This window comes from Cebus imitator, unplaced genomic scaffold (genome assembly GCF_001604975.1).
Source record: "Cebus imitator isolate Cc_AM_T3 unplaced genomic scaffold, Cebus_imitator-1.0 Scaffold27, whole genome shotgun sequence".
Taxonomy (NCBI): Eukaryota; Metazoa; Chordata; class Mammalia; order Primates; family Cebidae; genus Cebus; species Cebus imitator.
The window spans coordinates 3,681,602-3,700,336 of NW_016107342.1; the positions used below are offsets into that span (position 1 = coordinate 3,681,602).

General features: G+C 41.0%; 1 protein-coding gene across 1 annotated transcript in view; it reads left to right on the forward strand.

Annotated features, from left to right (window-relative positions):
• NEB (nebulin) overlaps nt 1-18,735 on the forward strand; it is a 217,375-nt gene that overhangs the window by 10,740 nt on the left and 187,900 nt on the right. The window contains exons 9-13 of the mRNA XM_017523188.2: nt 143-247; nt 6,431-6,535; nt 13,838-13,942; nt 14,621-14,728; nt 17,377-17,493. Coding sequence (XP_017378677.1) covers nt 143-247; nt 6,431-6,535; nt 13,838-13,942; nt 14,621-14,728; nt 17,377-17,493 — 540 coding nt within the window. The remainder of the gene's footprint in view (nt 1-142; nt 248-6,430; nt 6,536-13,837; nt 13,943-14,620; nt 14,729-17,376; nt 17,494-18,735) is intronic.

Here is an 18,735-nt window from a genome sequence, read left to right on the forward strand (position 1 = left end):
GAAAGGGGGAAGTTATTTGTCAATTTCATTTACCTTTGCTTTCACCTGGTTCTCTGGGTCATTGATGGATGAATTCAAAATTATGTATTTTGTGTAAATGTGACCCTACCTCCTCCTAACTTTTCACTCTTTTTTGATTTAGAAACTGTACACCGAAGACTGGGAAGCAGACAAAAGTTTGTTTTACCCCTACAATGATAGCCCGGAACTGAGGAGAGTTGCCCAGGCCCAGAAAGCTCTCAGTGATGTAAGTGAAAAGCAAGCGGCACCATTTAGGTGTGCAGAGTCAGGGGAACTTGAATTACATCTTCTGGGCAGTTGGTCACTGCAACTCTTCTTTATAAGAGGATAAATGCTACATTTCAGAGGAGATCTAGAATCATTATACTTTATGATGTCTCATTTAAATTAGATATAATTTATACCTTATATTAAATATAATCTAATCCAATTCCCTCTTCTTATAGGTGGCAAACCTGAATGTGGGGTCACATTAGACCCCAGGTTTGTGAGCCCAAGACTAGCATTCTTCCCGCTAGAGAATGAGTCCTTCTTTTCCCTTGGCTCTGGTTGAAGTTGTTCTGTGACAACAGAGTGGCAATTTTAAAAAGCCTGTTGTAATCATAACCACCTTTCCAAATCTATTAAGTAAACAGTGTTATGGGAGGGTTGTGCCTTGTTATCCTAATCATCAAGTCCAAATTGTGGTGTGTCTCCCTTTTTCTGTGTGTGGGACCTGACTAGTGTACTTGTTGAAACATATTTATGACTGGGTGTGATAACACCTCTGCAATCCCAGCAGTTTGGGAGGCCAAGGTGGGAGGATTGCTTGAAGCCAGGAGTCTGAGATCGGCCTAGGCAGCAAAACAAGACGCCCATCTCTACAAAATATATTTTTAAAATATTAGCCAAGTGTGGTGGTGCATGTCTGTAGTCCCAGCTACTCAGGAGGCTGAGGTAGGAGGATCACGTGAACCCAGGAGGTCAAGGCTGCTGTGACTTATGATCAAGATGCTGCACTCCAGCCTGGTCAACAGTGAGACCCCATTTTAAAAATAAACAAACAATGACAACACCAACAACAACCAAACAAACCAAAAACACATTTGTGTAATTATCCCACAAAGAGCTCTTGCTATCAGAAGATACTTTAGTTAGTGAAAAATCAGTGAGCCCTCTTGCCAGAATTTTGGCATCCTAGATCTTGAAAACCGTGTGTTAGAGGAACTTAAAAGACTTACTAGAGTCCTTAGGTTTGAAACCAGCAGTAGCAGCAGAGAGACACACTTGGGCTAGCACTCCCCCTTGTTTTCAGGTACTTTCTCGCATGACCGTTGGATCTGCCGGAGGCCATATTGAAAATCCAGACTGCTACTCCAGTCTTCAGTAGAGCACTGTATTATAAAGTGACAAGTTATTTGACAGTCAGTTGTTGATCAGAACCCTGGAACCTCATATACTCAATTTGGACTTAGTAAGCCAGTTCAGACTGACTGGAATTTACTTCTAATGTCTCCTAGGATCTGATCTTGCCCTAAATCAAAATAATACATACCAATTTGATGGCATCTCTAACTTTTGAGGTCTAATTTTTAATGCCACCCTCTTAATATCACCTGCAAATTTAGTGGATGTCTTTTCTATTTCACTTTCTATGTAATTAATTCAAATATAATAAAGATATGCTTCTATCCTTCAATAGGTAAGTTAGGAAATAGAGAAGGTCTAACAAAATTTTCAAGTCATCTAGCACATGGTACCAATTTTAATGTGTGAGTACTTCTTGCTTCTCTTTCAAAATTAGCTTTGTGGTTCTGTATCTCACGTATTCACAATATTGTTGTGTGGCTGTTATCAAGTGATCCATAGTTATTTATTGAAAGTCTATTATGCATGCATACCTGAAAGGATAGAAAAGTACTACAAGCAGTTTTCATCCCTTCCTCTGAGAATTTATCATCAGGCTGGTAAAATAAATGTATTATATATCAAACAAGAAAAAAAAAAGTTAAAAATGAAACAAAACACAATAGTCTAATACTTGCTACAAGAAAGACAGGACACATGTGAGTAATCAGAGAAGGCCATGTGGAGGTGGTGATCTCAAGGGCATGGGTAGTGATGAAGAAGAAAGGCATTTTGAGTAGAGGGAGCACTTGAACAAAGGGACACAGGCAAAATGAGGTCTGAGCTTTGAAGGACCACAAAAGTGAATCATGTGAGTGCCTCATTCGGAGAGCACTTGTGAGAATGCCGGGAGCAGGACCTTGAAAGGCATACAAAATCGCTTTGACATGGAATGGTAAGAAATAAGGAGCATCATAAGATTTTGGAGAGGAAAGCGGTATAATAAAAGTAGAATCTGGGGCTGGGCACAGTGGCTTATGCCTTTAATCCTAGCACTTTGAAAGGCCAAGGTAGGCAGATCACCTGAAGTTGGAAGTTTGAGAACAGCCTGACCAACATGGAGAAACCCTGTCTCTACTAAAAATACAAAAAATTAGCAGGGCATAGTGGCACATGCCTGTAATCTCAGCTGCTTGGTAGGCTGAGGTAGAAGAATCGCTTGAACCTGGGAGGCAGAGGTTGCAGTGAGCTGAGATAGCACCACTGTACTCCAGCCTGGGCAACAAGAGCGAAACTCTGTCTAAAAAAAAAAAAAAAAAAAGAAAAAAAAAAAGAATCTGGAGTAATTTTGATGGGCAATATGGTAGATTGGGATTAGGAAAAACTGGGTAATTTGGAAAAATCTATTTTAGTAATAATTAGGGCAAAGGGGAGGAAGAAAGGAATCTGAGAGTAATAAGTATTAATAAGCATGAATGGCATTGCATATTGGAGACAAAAAAGAGAAAAAATCCATAGAGGATCTTCGGACTGTAGACTGGTGGTCTGGGTGAGTAGGGGCACAGCTGTTAAAGATGCATTCATGGAAAGAGAAATGGAATTGAGATGATTGAAGGAACATTCAGATCAAGGCATCCTATGGATAAATTAGAAAGTTAGTACCCTTGCTCAGGTATGAGACCAGGGCAAGAAATTAATATTTGAGAGTCATCAGAACAAAGTGATGGTTGAAGACATGAACATCTATGAGGGAGGCAGAAGAGCGCACGGCCAAGGGCACAGTTTTGGAGGACACCCACACTTAGGACTGAATAGGAGCCAGCCAAAGCATGAGAGAACAAACAGAAAAGTTGAAGGTGAACCAGGAAATGCCATGTCATTTAAGCCTGGGAGAGGTTTCCAAGAAGACACTTAATCTCCTCTCTCCCTTCATCTATCAAATGGAGAGATGAAGGGTTACCTTCATGCCATTCTAATGCTATGGACTTTAAACAATTAAAATTGGCCACACGTTTTGAGCGATTACAGTAGAAGACGTAATGAAAGAGAATGTACAATAATGAAGTAAAGTCTTCCTCGCTATTCCTATTCCTCAAAAAGATGTGGCAGTTAAGGCATAGCTTTTACTTTTATTGCAGACCAAGTATGCACTCAGTGTCAGATTACTGGCATGCCTATTAATACTGCTGTCAGCACTGTGAACTTCTACAATTACTGGGAACAGAGCCCTAAGCAAGCTGTTGTTTGCAGAACATACCACTGGGCAGGCACATAGATTTCTAGCTAAGGACTTGGGTTTAGAGGCTGTCGCTACCTCTTCTGTACCTTCCTCCTGTGTCTTTCTTAACCCTAATTATCATGTTTTTCTTATTACCTAAGTAAAGATAAACTACTTTGCACACACTTAGAGTCTTTAAGCTGACGCAGAGTACAGAACTTTTTTTTTTTTAACTTCTGTTGGTTTTCTCCCTAACAATAGAATTCTAACTAAACAGAATTCTGAAGCAGGTTCCTGAGAAATCAGGACTTCTAGATCTGATTTGTCTGAAACTTCTTGGCAGAATGTCAGACTTAATAAGCATTCTCCTGTTCAAATGTTGCTTTTTCCCTAAGGACTTAACCAGCCATGAAAAATCTTGTTGACCTATGCCTAAAATAAAGTCTTCAGTTGTTTTTTTTTTGAGACAGGGTCTCACTCTGTCACGCAGGCCAGAGTGCAGTAATATAATCCTGGCTTATTGCAACCTCCACCTCCCACAATCAAGCAACCCTCCCGCTTTAGTCTCCCAAGTAGCTGGGACTACAGGTGCACACCACCATGACTGGCTAATTTTTGTATTTTTGGTAGAGACAGGGTTTCACCATGTTTCCTTGGTTGGCTGGTCTTGAACCTTTGAGCTGAAGCAATTTAGCCGCCTTTGCCTCCTAAAGTGCTGGGATAACCATGAGTCACTGTGGCTGGCTTAACTTATTTAAAAGAATTTAAGCAGTGGAATTTGTGTAAATACATTTCAAAATCTATCTTTCGTATCCCAGTTGATTTGATGCCCACGAAAGCTTTTGTTATAGGCACTAGGTGGGTATTACTGGAATAAGATATAGTTAGACTTAGAGTATAAAGATGATTGGAACCTTGGGATTATTCAACTGCTTTGCTTGATAAATAAGAATACTGCCACGTGGAAGGGAAAATAATCTGTAGAAATCTCACAGTTGTGTCATTGTAGAGCATGAGGATAATTCTCCTCTTGAGGCATCCCCCGCCATGGCCTCAGTGTGTAAGACACACATTGAGATGTCAGTCCTTGACTCTTGCTCTAGCCAGAAACTATCCAGGCAACAAGGGTTCCCAAGGATAGGACATCTTTGCCATCCCAGAGTTCACAGTCCAAGAGGAAAGAGACATGTAAACAACAAATTACAGAGTCATCTGATGACTCCTTTAAAGGGGCTAAGGACCAAGCTGAATGAGGTCCCAGGAGAAGGTCATTGCATCTGGTTCAGGAGTCAGGGAAGGTTTGGGAGGGGAGTCATGCTTGTCCTGAGCCATGGAGAGGAAACAGCGGTTTGCAGACAGATGGGAGAGGGAACAGCATGTACGAGGTCCTGAAGCATTTGAGGGCCTCGTATGTCTGGGGATCTGTGCCTAGTTCTGCATTGTTGAAAGCCAGGGCCAAGTCTGGTGGAATAAAAAGCCGGAGGAGTCAGTAAGGAAGAAAGAAAGTAAGGCAAGAGAAAATGATATGCATGATTCATGGGTACCATACCTATTTTAAGGTGTTAGAAGTCTTTTATAGGCTGAAGGGAAGGAGCTAATGAAGGAGGAGAGGTTGGAGTTGTGAGAAAGAGGAGGGCTGACTGAGAGAGCTGGGTGCAAAAGGATGTACTGGAAGGGGCCGCAGCATGGGTGCAGGAGCCAGTCGCTGTGAGGGATGTTTCTTCTCTGATCCAGGGCAGGGGTGGGAGAGGAGGGATGAATACGGAGAAGGTAAGTGTGTAGCATTTCTTTACTCTATGAAAGAGGAAGCTGAGAGTAAGGTGGAATTGATTGTGGGCTTAAGGACAGTCTTGAGGTTTTAGACTGGCCTCTGAGAATAGGCTAACCAGAGACTCATAATGAGCTGTGCAAGCTTCCTTGAAAACAAAGTGGCATTTGTACACCATAAGGTCATAGAGTATTGGGAACAGAGCCCCAAGCAAGCTGTTGTTCACAGAACCCACCACTGGGCAGACACGTAGATTTCAAGCTAAATGTTAGAGTTCAGAGGTGCCCCGCCCTGTACCTTCTTCCCTCTTACCCCTATTTACCTTGTTAGCACTGCCTGATCCATGGAGTTGTGGGTTTTCTTTTCTTTTTTTTTTTTTTTTTTTTTTTTTTTTTTTTTTTTTTTTTTTTTTTTTTTTTTTTTTTTTTTTTTTTTTTTTTTTTTGAGATGGAATCTTATTCTGTTACTCAGGCTGGAGTGCAGTGGCGCAATCTCGGCTCACTGCAACCTCCGCCTTCCAGGTTCAAGCAATTCTCCTGCCTCAGCCTCACGAGTAGCTGAGTTTAAAGGCACCTGCCACCATGCCTGACTAGTTTTTGTATTTTTAGTAGAGACAGGGTTTCACCATGTTGGCCAGGCTGGTCTCAAACTCCTGACCACAGGCGATCCGCCCGCCTCAGCCTTCCAAAGTGCTGGGATTACAGGCGTGAGGCACCCGTTTTCTTCTGTGGCATTCAGCATCCTAGGCATAAGAACAGAGGAAGTATATGGTCAAGTTGATCCAAGGCTGGGGGTTTATTAAGTGAGTGTGATAAAAAGACAAGAGGTTGGGAGTTAAAGATGCTGGTTAAGAGAATAATTGAAATTGCGAACCATGGTGTGGAAACAAAGGGAAGAAAGCAGATCTAGGGTCATGAGTCCTGAGGAGGAGGGAAGAAAATTAAACAAAATAGAAATCACCAGCAGTACTGAGAGCAAGGGTATGTGACATCTAGAAGGACAAATTATGATAACATGTTACACTAAAATTTAAGACTTCAAATAAAGATGAAAGCATAATCATTTTTAAAATACATCCCTGTCTTTTATTTCATCAGGTTGCCTACAAAAAAGGTCTCGCTGAACAGCAAGCTCAATTCACGCCTCTAGCCGATCCTCCAGATATAGAATTTGCCAAGAAAGTAACCAATCAAGTGAGCAAGGTAAGTAAATAGAGCCGGGACTCTCCCTCTCTTGAAAACTCTGCTTAATCATTTCACCTATCGGGAAGGTTACTAAAGGTGAGCCGGAAGATGAAACACAAACACTCAGAGTATTTTTACATATGATCCCCAAAAGCTCTACAGCAAACGCAATACATCCATAAATGTCATGAACTATGTTAATGAATGTTTGGCCAGCTTGATGACTCAGTGGTTGATAAATGTGAATGTCACTTTTTAGAAACAGAAGCCACATCCTAATGTCACTTGACATTTTCACTTATGGCAGTAATACTACAGAGTCACCAAATAAGCACACACTTCCTTGAAGAGCTGGTTTAAATTCATGGTGAACAACTTGTATAGTTTTGTTGAGACAGAGCCTCGTGCTGGAGTGCAGTGGCACAATCTCGGCTCACTGCAACTTCCTCCTCCCTGGTTTGAGCAATTCCCCTGCCTCAGCCTCCTGAGTAGCTGGGATTACAGGTGTGTGCCACCATGCCCAGCTAATTTTTTTGTGTTTTTAGTAGAGATGGGGTTTCACCATGTTGTCCAGACTGGTCTCGAACTCCTGACCTCAGGCAGTCTGCCTGCCTTGGCCTCCCAAAGTGCTGGAATTACAGGCATGAGCCACCGGGCCCAGCCAACCTTGTATAGTTTTATCCTATCAGTCAGACTTATAAAAATAAGAATGTATCTCAGACATACCTTAGTTAACAGCAGTGAGCAGTGGACCTCATAACTTTTAAGCTGTTTGCCCTAGCAAACAGCTTAGTCTGCCTATATTTAGGCTAATAAACTAGCTCTGGGGAATGTGGCTCTGATGAGGAATGCAGAGAGACAGATGCTCTGCTGATGAATAGGCCCATGCTCAATTCCTATTTTAAATTGGTCCAAATCAGGCCACTTTCTCCTGGGATACTGCTGCTTTTAAATACTTTATCTTGCCCTCCGTGGAGTTGAGCAGTTTGTTCTTCTGCTTGAATTTTGATGAAACCTCAAGATTTTTATCTTAAGCATTTTCTGAGTAAAGTATCTAGTAAAGAAGGATGAAATAGTCTGGAAGATGATGTCTATTCAGTGATGTTTGTCAGTGTTCGATATTGCAGATTACCTAACTGTGAGCTGTTTGAATAAAGGATCTAGTAAGTATAATAAAAGTTCACTAATAAGAATACTACCAATCTGAAATTTTTCCCAAGGCTAAGCAGAAATTAACTTTAGAACTGTACATAAATACATGGTCCACTGAAAGTATTGATATTGGCCAGGTAGGGTAGCTCACGCCTGTAATCCTTTTGGGAGGCTGAGGTGGGTTGATCACCTGAGGTCAGGAATTTGAGACCAGCCTAGCCAACATGGTAAAACCTATCACTACTAAAAGTACAAATAATTAGCCAATCATGGTGGCGGGTGCCTGTAATCCCAGCTACTTGGGAGGCTGAGACAGGAGAATTGCTTGAACTCAGGAGGTGGAGGTTGCAGTGAGCCAAGAGTGCGCCGTTGCACTCCAGCCTGGGCAACAAGAGCAAAATTCTGTCTCAAAAAAAAAAAAGTGTTGATATTGTAAATAAGATGGGGGAGAAGGATAATTTATCTTCTTGGAAGAAAAATAAAAAGGTGTTTTCAAGTAGTCATTTAGAAATAAAAATGAATCTATTTTTAATTTTTTATTTAAAGTCTATTTTAAAAGAATGTTTCTTTACTAAAGAAATATTATTTTGCCTTATTTAAATATGTTTTGTTGAGACAGAGTCTCATGCTGGAGTGCAGCGGCGCAATCTCAGCTCACTGCAACCTCCACCTCCCTGGTTCGAGCAATTCCCCTGCCTTAAAAGTGATTTTGGAAAATTACTTTTGAACTCCTCTATAATCATTCTCTCCACCAATTTAGACTTGCCAGTTGGTTTAGCACTGTACTCTTCAGCACAGAAGCCACTAGCCAAATGTGACTAGGAAGCACCTGACTTTGATCAGCATAAACTAAGCATATAAGTCAACTTGGGCTTCTGCAGCAAAATACCATACATTGGGTGGCTTAACAGTAGACATTTATTTTCTCACAGTTCTGGAGGCTGGGAGTCTAATATCACAGTTTCACTTCCTGGTGAGAGACCCCCTCCTGGCTTGTAGATAGCTGCCTTCTCATCGTGTCCTCACACGGTGGAGACGCAGAGCAACTCTGGTCTCTTCCTCTTCTTATAATGACAATAATCTCATTATGGGGTTCCCACCCTCATGACGTCACCTAAACTTAATTGTTTTCCAAAGGCCCTTACCTCCAAGTACAATCACATGGTACTTGAGAGTTAGGGCTTCAACATGTGAAACTGTGGGATGGAGACACAGACATTTATTCCCTAACACTTAGTGTCCAATATGTGAGAAATAGACACTGGATCTTGGATACTTAATTATGAAAAAAAGAATGTTTCAAATTAATATTTAATATTGATCACATGTTGGAATGTTAATATTTCAGATTTACTTGGTTCAGTAAACTATATTATGAAAGTTATTTCTCACATGTTTCTACATTTAAAAATGTGGCTTTGAGAATGCCATGCATTATATATGCATTGGATGGCACCATTCTAGGTGGACAAGGTGACAATGTTGGATACATTGAAAGCATTGCCAGAACTGGCCTTGCCCTGTGGAGTAGTAATATGAGCTAAGGGGAAGGTGGCTGTGAAAAAATCACTAGATCTGGCCATGGTGACATTATTTATTCCCAGTCTTACCCAGATTTCTGAGTTCTTTAATGCCTTGTGCATCCAAAGTAATAGTTGTGTTGGGGAGAAATGCTTGGGATTGGTAGAAGTCCACCCAACAACAAACCATCCCACAAGGGAGGCACAGGGCTTCTCAAAGTGACTTACCTCTGGTACTGTCTTCCCTCCTCACTCTCAAGATGCCTTGACCCATGTTGCAGCAGCATCGTGTCCTCTTCCTCCCTAAAATAGGATTAAAGTCTCCTTTATCTACTTACTCGCATGCATTTAAACTCAATATCCCCTTGTTGAATCATGTTGCTCAGATCCATCTGTTGGGGCCAAGGGTTCCTCCTTGGCCCACTGAAGTTTGGCTGAAAAATCAACTTTGCAAAAGGCAGATTGATTGAAGAAAATGCATACAAATTTATTTAACGTGTACACACGGGAGCCTTCAGAATGAAGCCCTAGCTCCCCAGGAGGTGCTGAAGCTTATATACCATCTTGAAGTTACAGAAAGACTAGGAACTTGGATTCTGGCAAAATAGGTTATGGGGAATGGGGAGAAGAAGAATTCTGTTAAGGGGCAAGAAATGATCACTAGGGAGAATTCAGTAGGTTTGAAGAACATATAGTAGTCTGGGGTGAAGCCTGTTGGGCTCACAAAGCGAACAATGACTTTTTGACCAAAGTTTGTCCAGGTTTGTTGACAGACTTTAGTCTTCCTTCCTGAAATATAGATTCAGTTGAAAACTCAGAGAAGGGGCCAGAGGCAATTGATTTATTCTTTCGTAGGTCCGGATCTTAGGCAGATAAGCAAACTTGAACCTGTGCTTTGGGAGAGGTAGAGGATTTAAAAATGTGGCTATGAGAATGACTTGCATTACATATGCATTGGATGGCACCATTCTAGGTGAGCAAGGTGACAATGTTGGATACATTGAAAGCATTGCCAGAACTGGCTTTGCCCTGTGGAGTAATAATATCAGCTAAGGGGAGAGATAGGATGTGGCAGGGGTGGGGCGGGTGGGTATTAGGAGGAAACAATTGTTCTCCTTAGTGGGACTGTCTGGTCTTTATGTAGACAGAAAAAAGTCTCTTCTAGTTTCCAAGCTTCCATCAATCTCTAAGGGCCTTTAATTCAAAATACTCATTATACTAGGGAGCCATATTTTGGGTGGAGCTCTCTGCGCATCCTCACATCCTTTTCTTACAGCTCCCAATTCAGATGGTAATAATTGCATATCTGCAGTGATTACACTAATGTTACATGCCATTTGCCAGCCTTTCTTACTACACCTGTCAGAATCAATTCTCTCACCTTTGCCTTTGGCCAAAGCCATCAGCTACTTACTTCCTTCTGTCTCAGCTGTATTTTGTAGCTCTAACATAGATGAGCAGGTAGAGTTGTTCATTGAAACAGGCCTTCCAGGTGGGGAAACTATGTACCCCATAACCAGCTGAAAGTGGGGCCCTGAATAGAAGACGGGGAAGTCCCTTTAGTTTCTCTGTACCTGCCTCTCTGCTGCCTTCCAGAGCTACAAAAGAAAAAATAGAAGGTTTCAGATTGGAATTTCCCATTGATACCAACTGGAGCCTAAACTTAAAAAAATAATAATCTTTCAGTAACATATTGTTACACAGCATGAAGAAACCAGGCTCTGGTCCTCTAATACCATGGAAATTCTTCTATCACATAGAATTGGGAAGATTTCCATTGATTTCACTAGAAGAGATTTGATTGAGTCAAGCAGACAGCATTGGGCCCACTGTGGGCAATAAAAATACCAGCTGGGTTCTTTATACCCTTTCTGCAGGGATAACTTTTCTATGAATGGAATCATCAGGAGTCCCAGTGCTTAGCTACTCACAGAAGAAAAGGGTAATTAACTGCCTTCGTATTCCTTTCCATTTGATAGCCACATAAAAATTACAGATGCGGATTTTGAAAGTAGATAATGAAGCCATGCGTTTAAGCAAGACAGCAGGGTACCTAGTTTATGGCCCCATGGAAGTCCCCTCAGCTGACCTCTGAGGAGAAGGGAAACAAGTTTACTGTATCTATGGACACATGGTCACCCTCTTACCCAGAGAAGGTGTCCCAGAGCTTGTAATTGACCTGACATACTTTCCTCTGTTAAACAAACCAAAAATTTCTAGAGAAGTTAAACTGACGGTTTCTTCCAAGTTTCCATCACCTGCAAATATAACAGAGTTTGAAGAGACAGGTTTTCCCCTAACCTTTCTCTCCAACTCTGTTGCGTTTGGATGTTGGGAAGGTTGGATGTTGGACCCTAATATGGGTAATCTGTCTCCATGTATTATACAAAAACTCTGGCCTTACTCTCAGATGTGCAGAGTGAGACCCCTTGGCTGGTAGAGAGGGTCCCGCGTGGACACATACCTCTCTCTTCTTCTCACTCCTCCACCTATGGACCTTTGTCCTTTCAACTTCTGGCCTACCCACAAATGAGGCAGAAGGCCATAACTTCCTCAGTGGTCAACAAGCTCCAGCCTCCTCCTATATCATGAAAATCTTCCCAGACTTGGCAGTGCTCAGGAGTGGATTGTGAGAGCTCTATCTCCACCCTGACCCATTTCAGCTGCTGGGTAGGAGGAAATACCTGCGGACCTGGATAGGTCTGTGAAGATTAAGAAAGACGGAAGGACTTTGGATGAGGGGTTTGAGTGATCTTACACTATTGTTTTGCATGGTTTTAATATCTTCTTAAAAACCAGACATCCATCTCTCACTATGAGAATTAGTCTCCTGCTCAATTATCCTTAACAAATCTACATATACAATGCCTGTTTATTGATAAATGTCCAACATATAGACCTCATTAAGAATATCTGCTACCTTCTCAAATTTAAATTATATTTCAAAGTATCTCAGTTTTGGGGATCAGGCCCAATTGCCCCTTCCCAAACCCAAGGTTTTTCTCCTTTAACAGCAAGCAGGAGGTAGGGCCATGTCCCTCCAAAAAATGATAGATTAGGAGATCCTAACCTGAGGTATATGTACATCAAGAACCTCTGAAGTTATAACTGTTTGTGAGCATTTTATAGCTTTCTCAATTTCTTGAAGAGGTCTGTTTCCAAAAAAAGATTAGAAACATTTCTATAAGTAGTCTTAGAAAATCCAAAAATCAATTTTATTGACTTCAGTTCTTTAAATCTTCAAAACAAAGTGCAGGTAAATCAATCAGCAGTATAACATGCATCTTATCTTAGCAAAGATTTCCACTGAAGAACTTTTCCCTCCCTGCACATACAATTTTCTTTCTTACAGAGTTTCTGACTTTCTGTTATGATGATGACAATAATGATAGCTATTATTATTATTACAATTGTCATACCCTACATTTGCTTAGCACTGTGGGGTTTACAAAGCACTCTTCAGTGAATGATCTTATTAAGCTTCCCAGCAGGCCTCTCTGTAAACAGTATCACCAGCACTTGTGGCTGAGACAACAGAATCTTGGAGAGGCTAAATAACACATTTGTTCATGACAAAGTTAGGTCTTGTTCCCAGAGTTTAAACCCAGGCCCAAGACTCTAAAATTTATAGCTACAAAAACCAGTTGGCTATTATTTTGCATACTAACCTTTTGAGAAGAAAGGAAATTAGGCATTTGAGTGATGGCTAAGCTTCCTTTAACCCAAGCTCATTGACTCTGCACATCATTCACCTTTAGTTCTTCTGTTAAAGGTATACCAGAAAGACACTTTCTTTTTCCTTAATGGGAATTATGGAGATGTAGGCACATGCCAGTGCCTTGAGACCCATTAGTTATGTCTGTTAACACATTTTTATGAACCATGGAGGGAAAATTGCTCTAACTCAGCTTGGGCTCTGGCTCATGAGCCCAGGTTTAGGGTTAACTTGGTTAACTCTCGGTTTAGTGTGGTTGAACAAACATTTATGAGGTAACTTCTGTGTGCTGCATTTTGTGTTGGGTTCTGAGGATAAGAAAGCGAAGATGATACAGCACCTCTCCCTTCCAGGAGTGCACAGACTGGGATTCAGATGGAGTGGTGTTTGGGAGTCAATTGGGGCAATAATTCAATTTTTGAATTACTTTCTAGTTCCTATTAAATTTAGCTCTAAACTAGAAGGTCTACTCGTTAGCCTGCAAGTTGAATTTTATTGTGGTTATTGCTTTCTGAATAACTAGGGGTTTTGGTGAAGCTTAGAAATTAATGGCTGAGTTCATTTGACATAGAAATTTCAGGTTGATAGGTTGTATTGTAACTCTGAAATATAAATAGAGGATGACTTCTGACTCTATTTCTTTAAACATCAGGGGACATCTGCAAGTTCTGAATAAATGAAGTCCCCAAACTCAGCAAGGGAAGGGGGCATTAGTACCCTCTTTCTCCGTTCTCTATGCCCCCTCACCCAACTTTCTGGTTGGGTAAATTGACACTACATTGGAAGACTTTTTAAAAGACATTTATTAAGGACCTAAGAATGGCTTGCAGAAGATATTTTTTAAAGTTAATCATTATTTCTTAATTTGCTGCCTTATTTGCCAATTCATGAGTTGTGCTTGTCTTTTCCTTTTTTTCTTTTTCTTTTTTCTAGCAAAAATACAAACAAGACTATGAAAATAAAATCAAAGGCAAATGGAGTGAGACACCTTGCTTTGAAGTTGCAAATGCCAGAATGAATGCTGAAAACATCAGCACAGTAAGTGAGAAGGGCTGGCCAGGGTCAGTCATCCTGGGAGGAAGACCCCTTTCCTTAGTGACTTCTGGCCACCTGCTCTACCCAAAGGGGTGCCAGAACACTTGAGGTCCCTCTTCTTGGGGCAAGATCTGGTATAGAGTTCCTGTTAAGAAAGAAATCTCACAAACTCTCTTTCCTTTTGAGAAATATTATTTTGGTCAAATGCCATTATTTCTACCTCAATTTTCACAGGCACATTATGGTGAGACTCTCTTACCGACTGCAAAGTGCAGTTAGTACAAGTTAAAGGACTCTTTTTAATTTATTCTTTGCCTGAGGTGCCAAACTCTATGGGTATGGAATTGATTAATTTAGTGTCTCCTCACTGGAAAACATAAATCTAACTATTGTTTTTCTTTTCTTTTAAGTTTCCTGCTCCTGGCCCTTAAGAGCCCTTTCTTAGTAGCCAAGAAAAGCCTTTCTAATTCTTTTTTTAGCCTCTTCTAATTGTTCTAAATCTCTGTTAAAAATTGCTAATCATTTTTGCAATGATACCACAATCTTTAATTCTAATCTGATCAGCCTAAACCAAGGACAGGGTGACTTTGGGTAACTTTTCCAAATCCCTGTGTCTTCTCATGTAAACCCTTGTATAGTTTGTTTTCACAGCAGTTCTTTAGCTTGTTTAATGTCTTACAGAGGAAATATCAGGAAGATTTTGAAAATATGAAAGACCAGATCTACTTCATGCAGACTGAAACACCAGAGTATAAAGTGAATAAAAAAGCTGGTGTGGCAGCTAGCAAGGTACGAGGAAATCATCCCATTTATCTTGATGGTTTGATGGTGGATGGATTTCTTGTAATTTTGGCTCTGGTATAAAACTAGTAAAAAGGGGGAAGGGTGGTTCTTGGGGGAACTACCAGGGTTGAGATCAGCGAATGCGAGGCGTTTGAAGAAGAGTAGAATTGAAACAACAAGAACAACAACAAAAGTACTTTGGAATTATCATAGGGCTACTTAAAAATGTTTGGCCATGTATGAGCATTAATAATATCTAATTACTATCTTCAGTGTTTCCTAGAATAATTTGTTATTTGCCTGAGGAACCAAACTGTACATTTATCAAATTGATGTAGTGTCTTCTCACTGAAAAGGCCTTTTGCTATTTAGAAGTAGAAAGAGTGTAATCTTAGGGAGCAGGACTTCTCCCCCCAGAAAGAGGCAATTGATAACCTTATATGAAGATAGGCACTCATACGTTCAATACTATCATTGTTTTTCTTATTTTCTCACTGACTACAGAAAAACCTAGTCACAGGTTCATAAATCCATAGATATTTCCATACGCTCTATTGAGTGACTTTGGTAAATAGTCTGATGGTCACTAAAGAGAGCATAAACTTTGAAGCCAAACACACTCGGTTCTAACCCTGGCCTTGGCTGTGCCAGAGGAGAGAAAGCAGGATTACATCACTTAGAAGGCTATTATAGCATCCACGTGTAAGACAGTGGTGTTTTGGACCAGGAGGGTAGCAGGGCAGGTGATGAGAAGAATTTTGAAAGCAGATCTGATTTGCTGATATATTGGATGATGCAGGTTTTGGCCTAAGCAGTTAGGTAAATGGGGTTTCCCTTTATTGTGACAGGGAAGACTATGGAAGAAGTTGGTAATTTTTTTGGAGGACAGACAGGAGCTCATCTTCATACATGGTAGATTCGAGATGCAATGCCTTTTAGACATCCACGTGGAAGTGTCAGTGGTCAGTTGATTACCTGAGCCTGAAGTTTCAGGAGAGATATATGGAAAGTTGTATAAACTGGGGTGTTATCCACATACAGAGAGTGTTTCCTGCCATGAATCTGGAGAGTATCAAGGGAGTGCATGTGAATGGGAAGCTGTAGGGACTGAACTGTGGGTTATTCCACAAGAACTTATATGTGAGACAAGAGAGAACAAAACAGGAGAGGGAAATAGCATTGGCAAGCTAGTGAAGGGGAAAGGGAATCACCAACTGTGTCAAATGTCTCTGAAATGTATTTACCAATGTCTGGTCTCTGGTGACCTGAACAAGAGCAATTTGGCTGAGTCTGCTTGGAGAGGATTCATGAGTGAATGAAAAGAGGGAAATTGAAGATACAAGTATATTCCACTCTAAGTATTTCCCTGGTAGGCAAAGAAGAAAATGGGCAAGTAGCTGATGAAAAGGTGGGTAAAGAGGGACTTTTTGAGATAGGAAACCAAAACATCATGCTGATGGAAAGAATCCAGTAGAGAGGGAAGATTTGGTGATGTTGGAAGTGGGAAGAATGGCTGGGGTGATATTGTAGAGTAGATGGAAGGGGAAGAGATCTGGTGCTCGAGAGGCGGTGATGGCTTTGCCACAATCCCTGGCAGTTCATCTGTTTAACAGGGGAGAAGGCTGCGTATCCCAGCTGCAGGTAGGGGGATAGTACAGTTTGTGAATCTGCTTTCTAGTTGTTTGTTTTTCAAGGAAATAGGTAATTCTCTAATGTAGAAAAGCATTCTGAGTCCCTCATTCCTGTAGCATACCCTTGTGATGCTCTGTGGAGGCTGAGGGGTGGATGCCTCTGTGCTTCTGTTATGTGTCTCTTGCCCTTGGAAATCAAGCTGATTGCTTTTGTTTTTTGAGGCTCATAAGTCTTGGGTTTATCTAGGATTCCTTGAACTTCTGTGGTGATATTGCCTGAATAAAGGGCTTACAGTGGGGATTATGGTGGGAACCAGGATCGATTTCTTGTTCTAATCCCTGTGGATAGGGTTCTGGTGGGGGCTTGTGAACCCCATCTTCCCTATTCTCCCCTAATACCCCTCAACTTGCTGCTCCTGCCATAGCTGGAATTAAAGGTGCAAATGGGAAGGGCAGAAGGGAAAACAAGCTTCCTTCTCCCCACTCCTTCCTCGTCCTCCTACTTGTACATTGAATACATGTGTGCTCCACGTACCATCGCAGGTGAGGCATAAAAGGGTGGATTAGTGGTGCTTCTCGCTTCCTTTCTTTAGGAGCGTGTTGGCAGATAGGTAGCTGGGCGTTAAGAGCTGAGTGAAGGTTCTACAGCAGTAGGTATCTGGGGTGTCTTGCACGGTTGCTATTTTCATCTTTTTCTCTCTCCCATTATTTCTGTATCTCTCTCTTTGAGGGCAAAGACAATGTGTTGTTCTTTCTTATATCTGTCCTCAACCCGGGCACAGAATTGAAACCCTGTGGATAATTTGAAATGAATAAAGGAATGGGAAGAAAAAGCATGCTAGAAATTTATGCAGTTTCTCCTCTGCTGTTATGAGTTACTATGAGTATTTTGTTTATAAAACGTCAAGCTGCCATTTTTCTAAAGAGAAAATTGATTTGTGGAAGTATGTCAGAATATCCATAATAGAGACGGGGCAAAAATAACCCAGAGAGTTATTTTATCATTTTATTTCACTCCTACAGGTAAAATACAAAGAAGACTATGAAAAGAATAAAGGCAAAGCAGATTATAATGTGCTTCCTGCTTCAGAGAACCCACTGCTTAAGCAGCTGAAGGCGGCAGGAAATGCCCTAAGTGATGTAAGTATATTTTTGTCAAGAAGTGTTTTTAAACCTTAGCTGCAAAAGAGATGAAAATTTTCTCATCTAATGACTAAATGCATATATAACTTTGCAAATACTTTAAGATTATGGAGTGGTAGGTTCATTGGAACTATCTAACCACAGAAAGGCATGAGTTCCTCTGAGTATAAAGTGCCTTAATGTTTGTGGTTCTGTGGGGTTAATTCAATGGGCAGGGACATTCTCATGTGCTTATGAGCTCTGGGCACCTGGGCCTCCACATTGTAGATGTGTTGTGATTTTGACAGAGGCAGAAGGAGACTTTCAAAGATGGATCTTGGCCTCAGAAACCATCATTTGCCAACAGCAGAACTTAAAAGATGGGCCCCTAAATCTTCACAGGACATTCTAATTGTGCAATTATTAAGAGCCCGACTAAGCCGTTCAATTTAAAACAGATGAGGCAAATGAGACTGGGCTAGGCATTAAAAGACAGCCAGAGAGAGAGAGAGAGAGATTGAGATTGAATATGTGATAACTTGAGTTTATCTCGTATGGTTAGGTTTGCATTAAACTTTCCTAATATTTGTGGATTTTATGCAGCTGTCTGTGTGGGTTAGTGATCTTTTCTTTGTCCCTTAAACTCAGCAGCATAGGAAATACGTGTGTGTGATTGGGGAGCAGGTGGGGAAAGAGGCAAGTGAGAGAGTATAAATGAATCTGACCAAATAGGTCTGCTGGAAAATCAGTGCAAAACGCTTTTGCTTTCTTTTTAAAAGTATTTTATTTCGGTTGTTTTTAGGGGTGCAGGTTGTTCTTGGTGACATGGAAAAGTTCTTTAGCATTGGTTGTGGAGATTTTGCTGCACCCATCACCTGAGCAGTGTACACTATAAGCAATACTAGTCCTTTCTCTCTCACTCCCACTCCAACCTTCCACTCAAGTGTCCAAAGTCCATGATATCATGTTATACCTTTGTGTCCTCATAGCTTAGCTCCCACTTATATGTGAGAACATACGACATTTGGCTTTCCACGCCTGAGTTACTTTATTTAGAATAATGGCCTCCAGCTCTATTCAAGTCATTTCAAAAGACATTATTTCATTCTTTTTTGTGGCTGAGTAGCATTCCATGTTGTATATACACCACGTTTTCATTCTCCCCTGTTGGCTGATGGGCACTTAGGTTCCACATCTTTGCAATTATGAATTGTGCTGCTATAAACATGCATGTGCATGTGTCTTTTTCTTTTTTTTTTT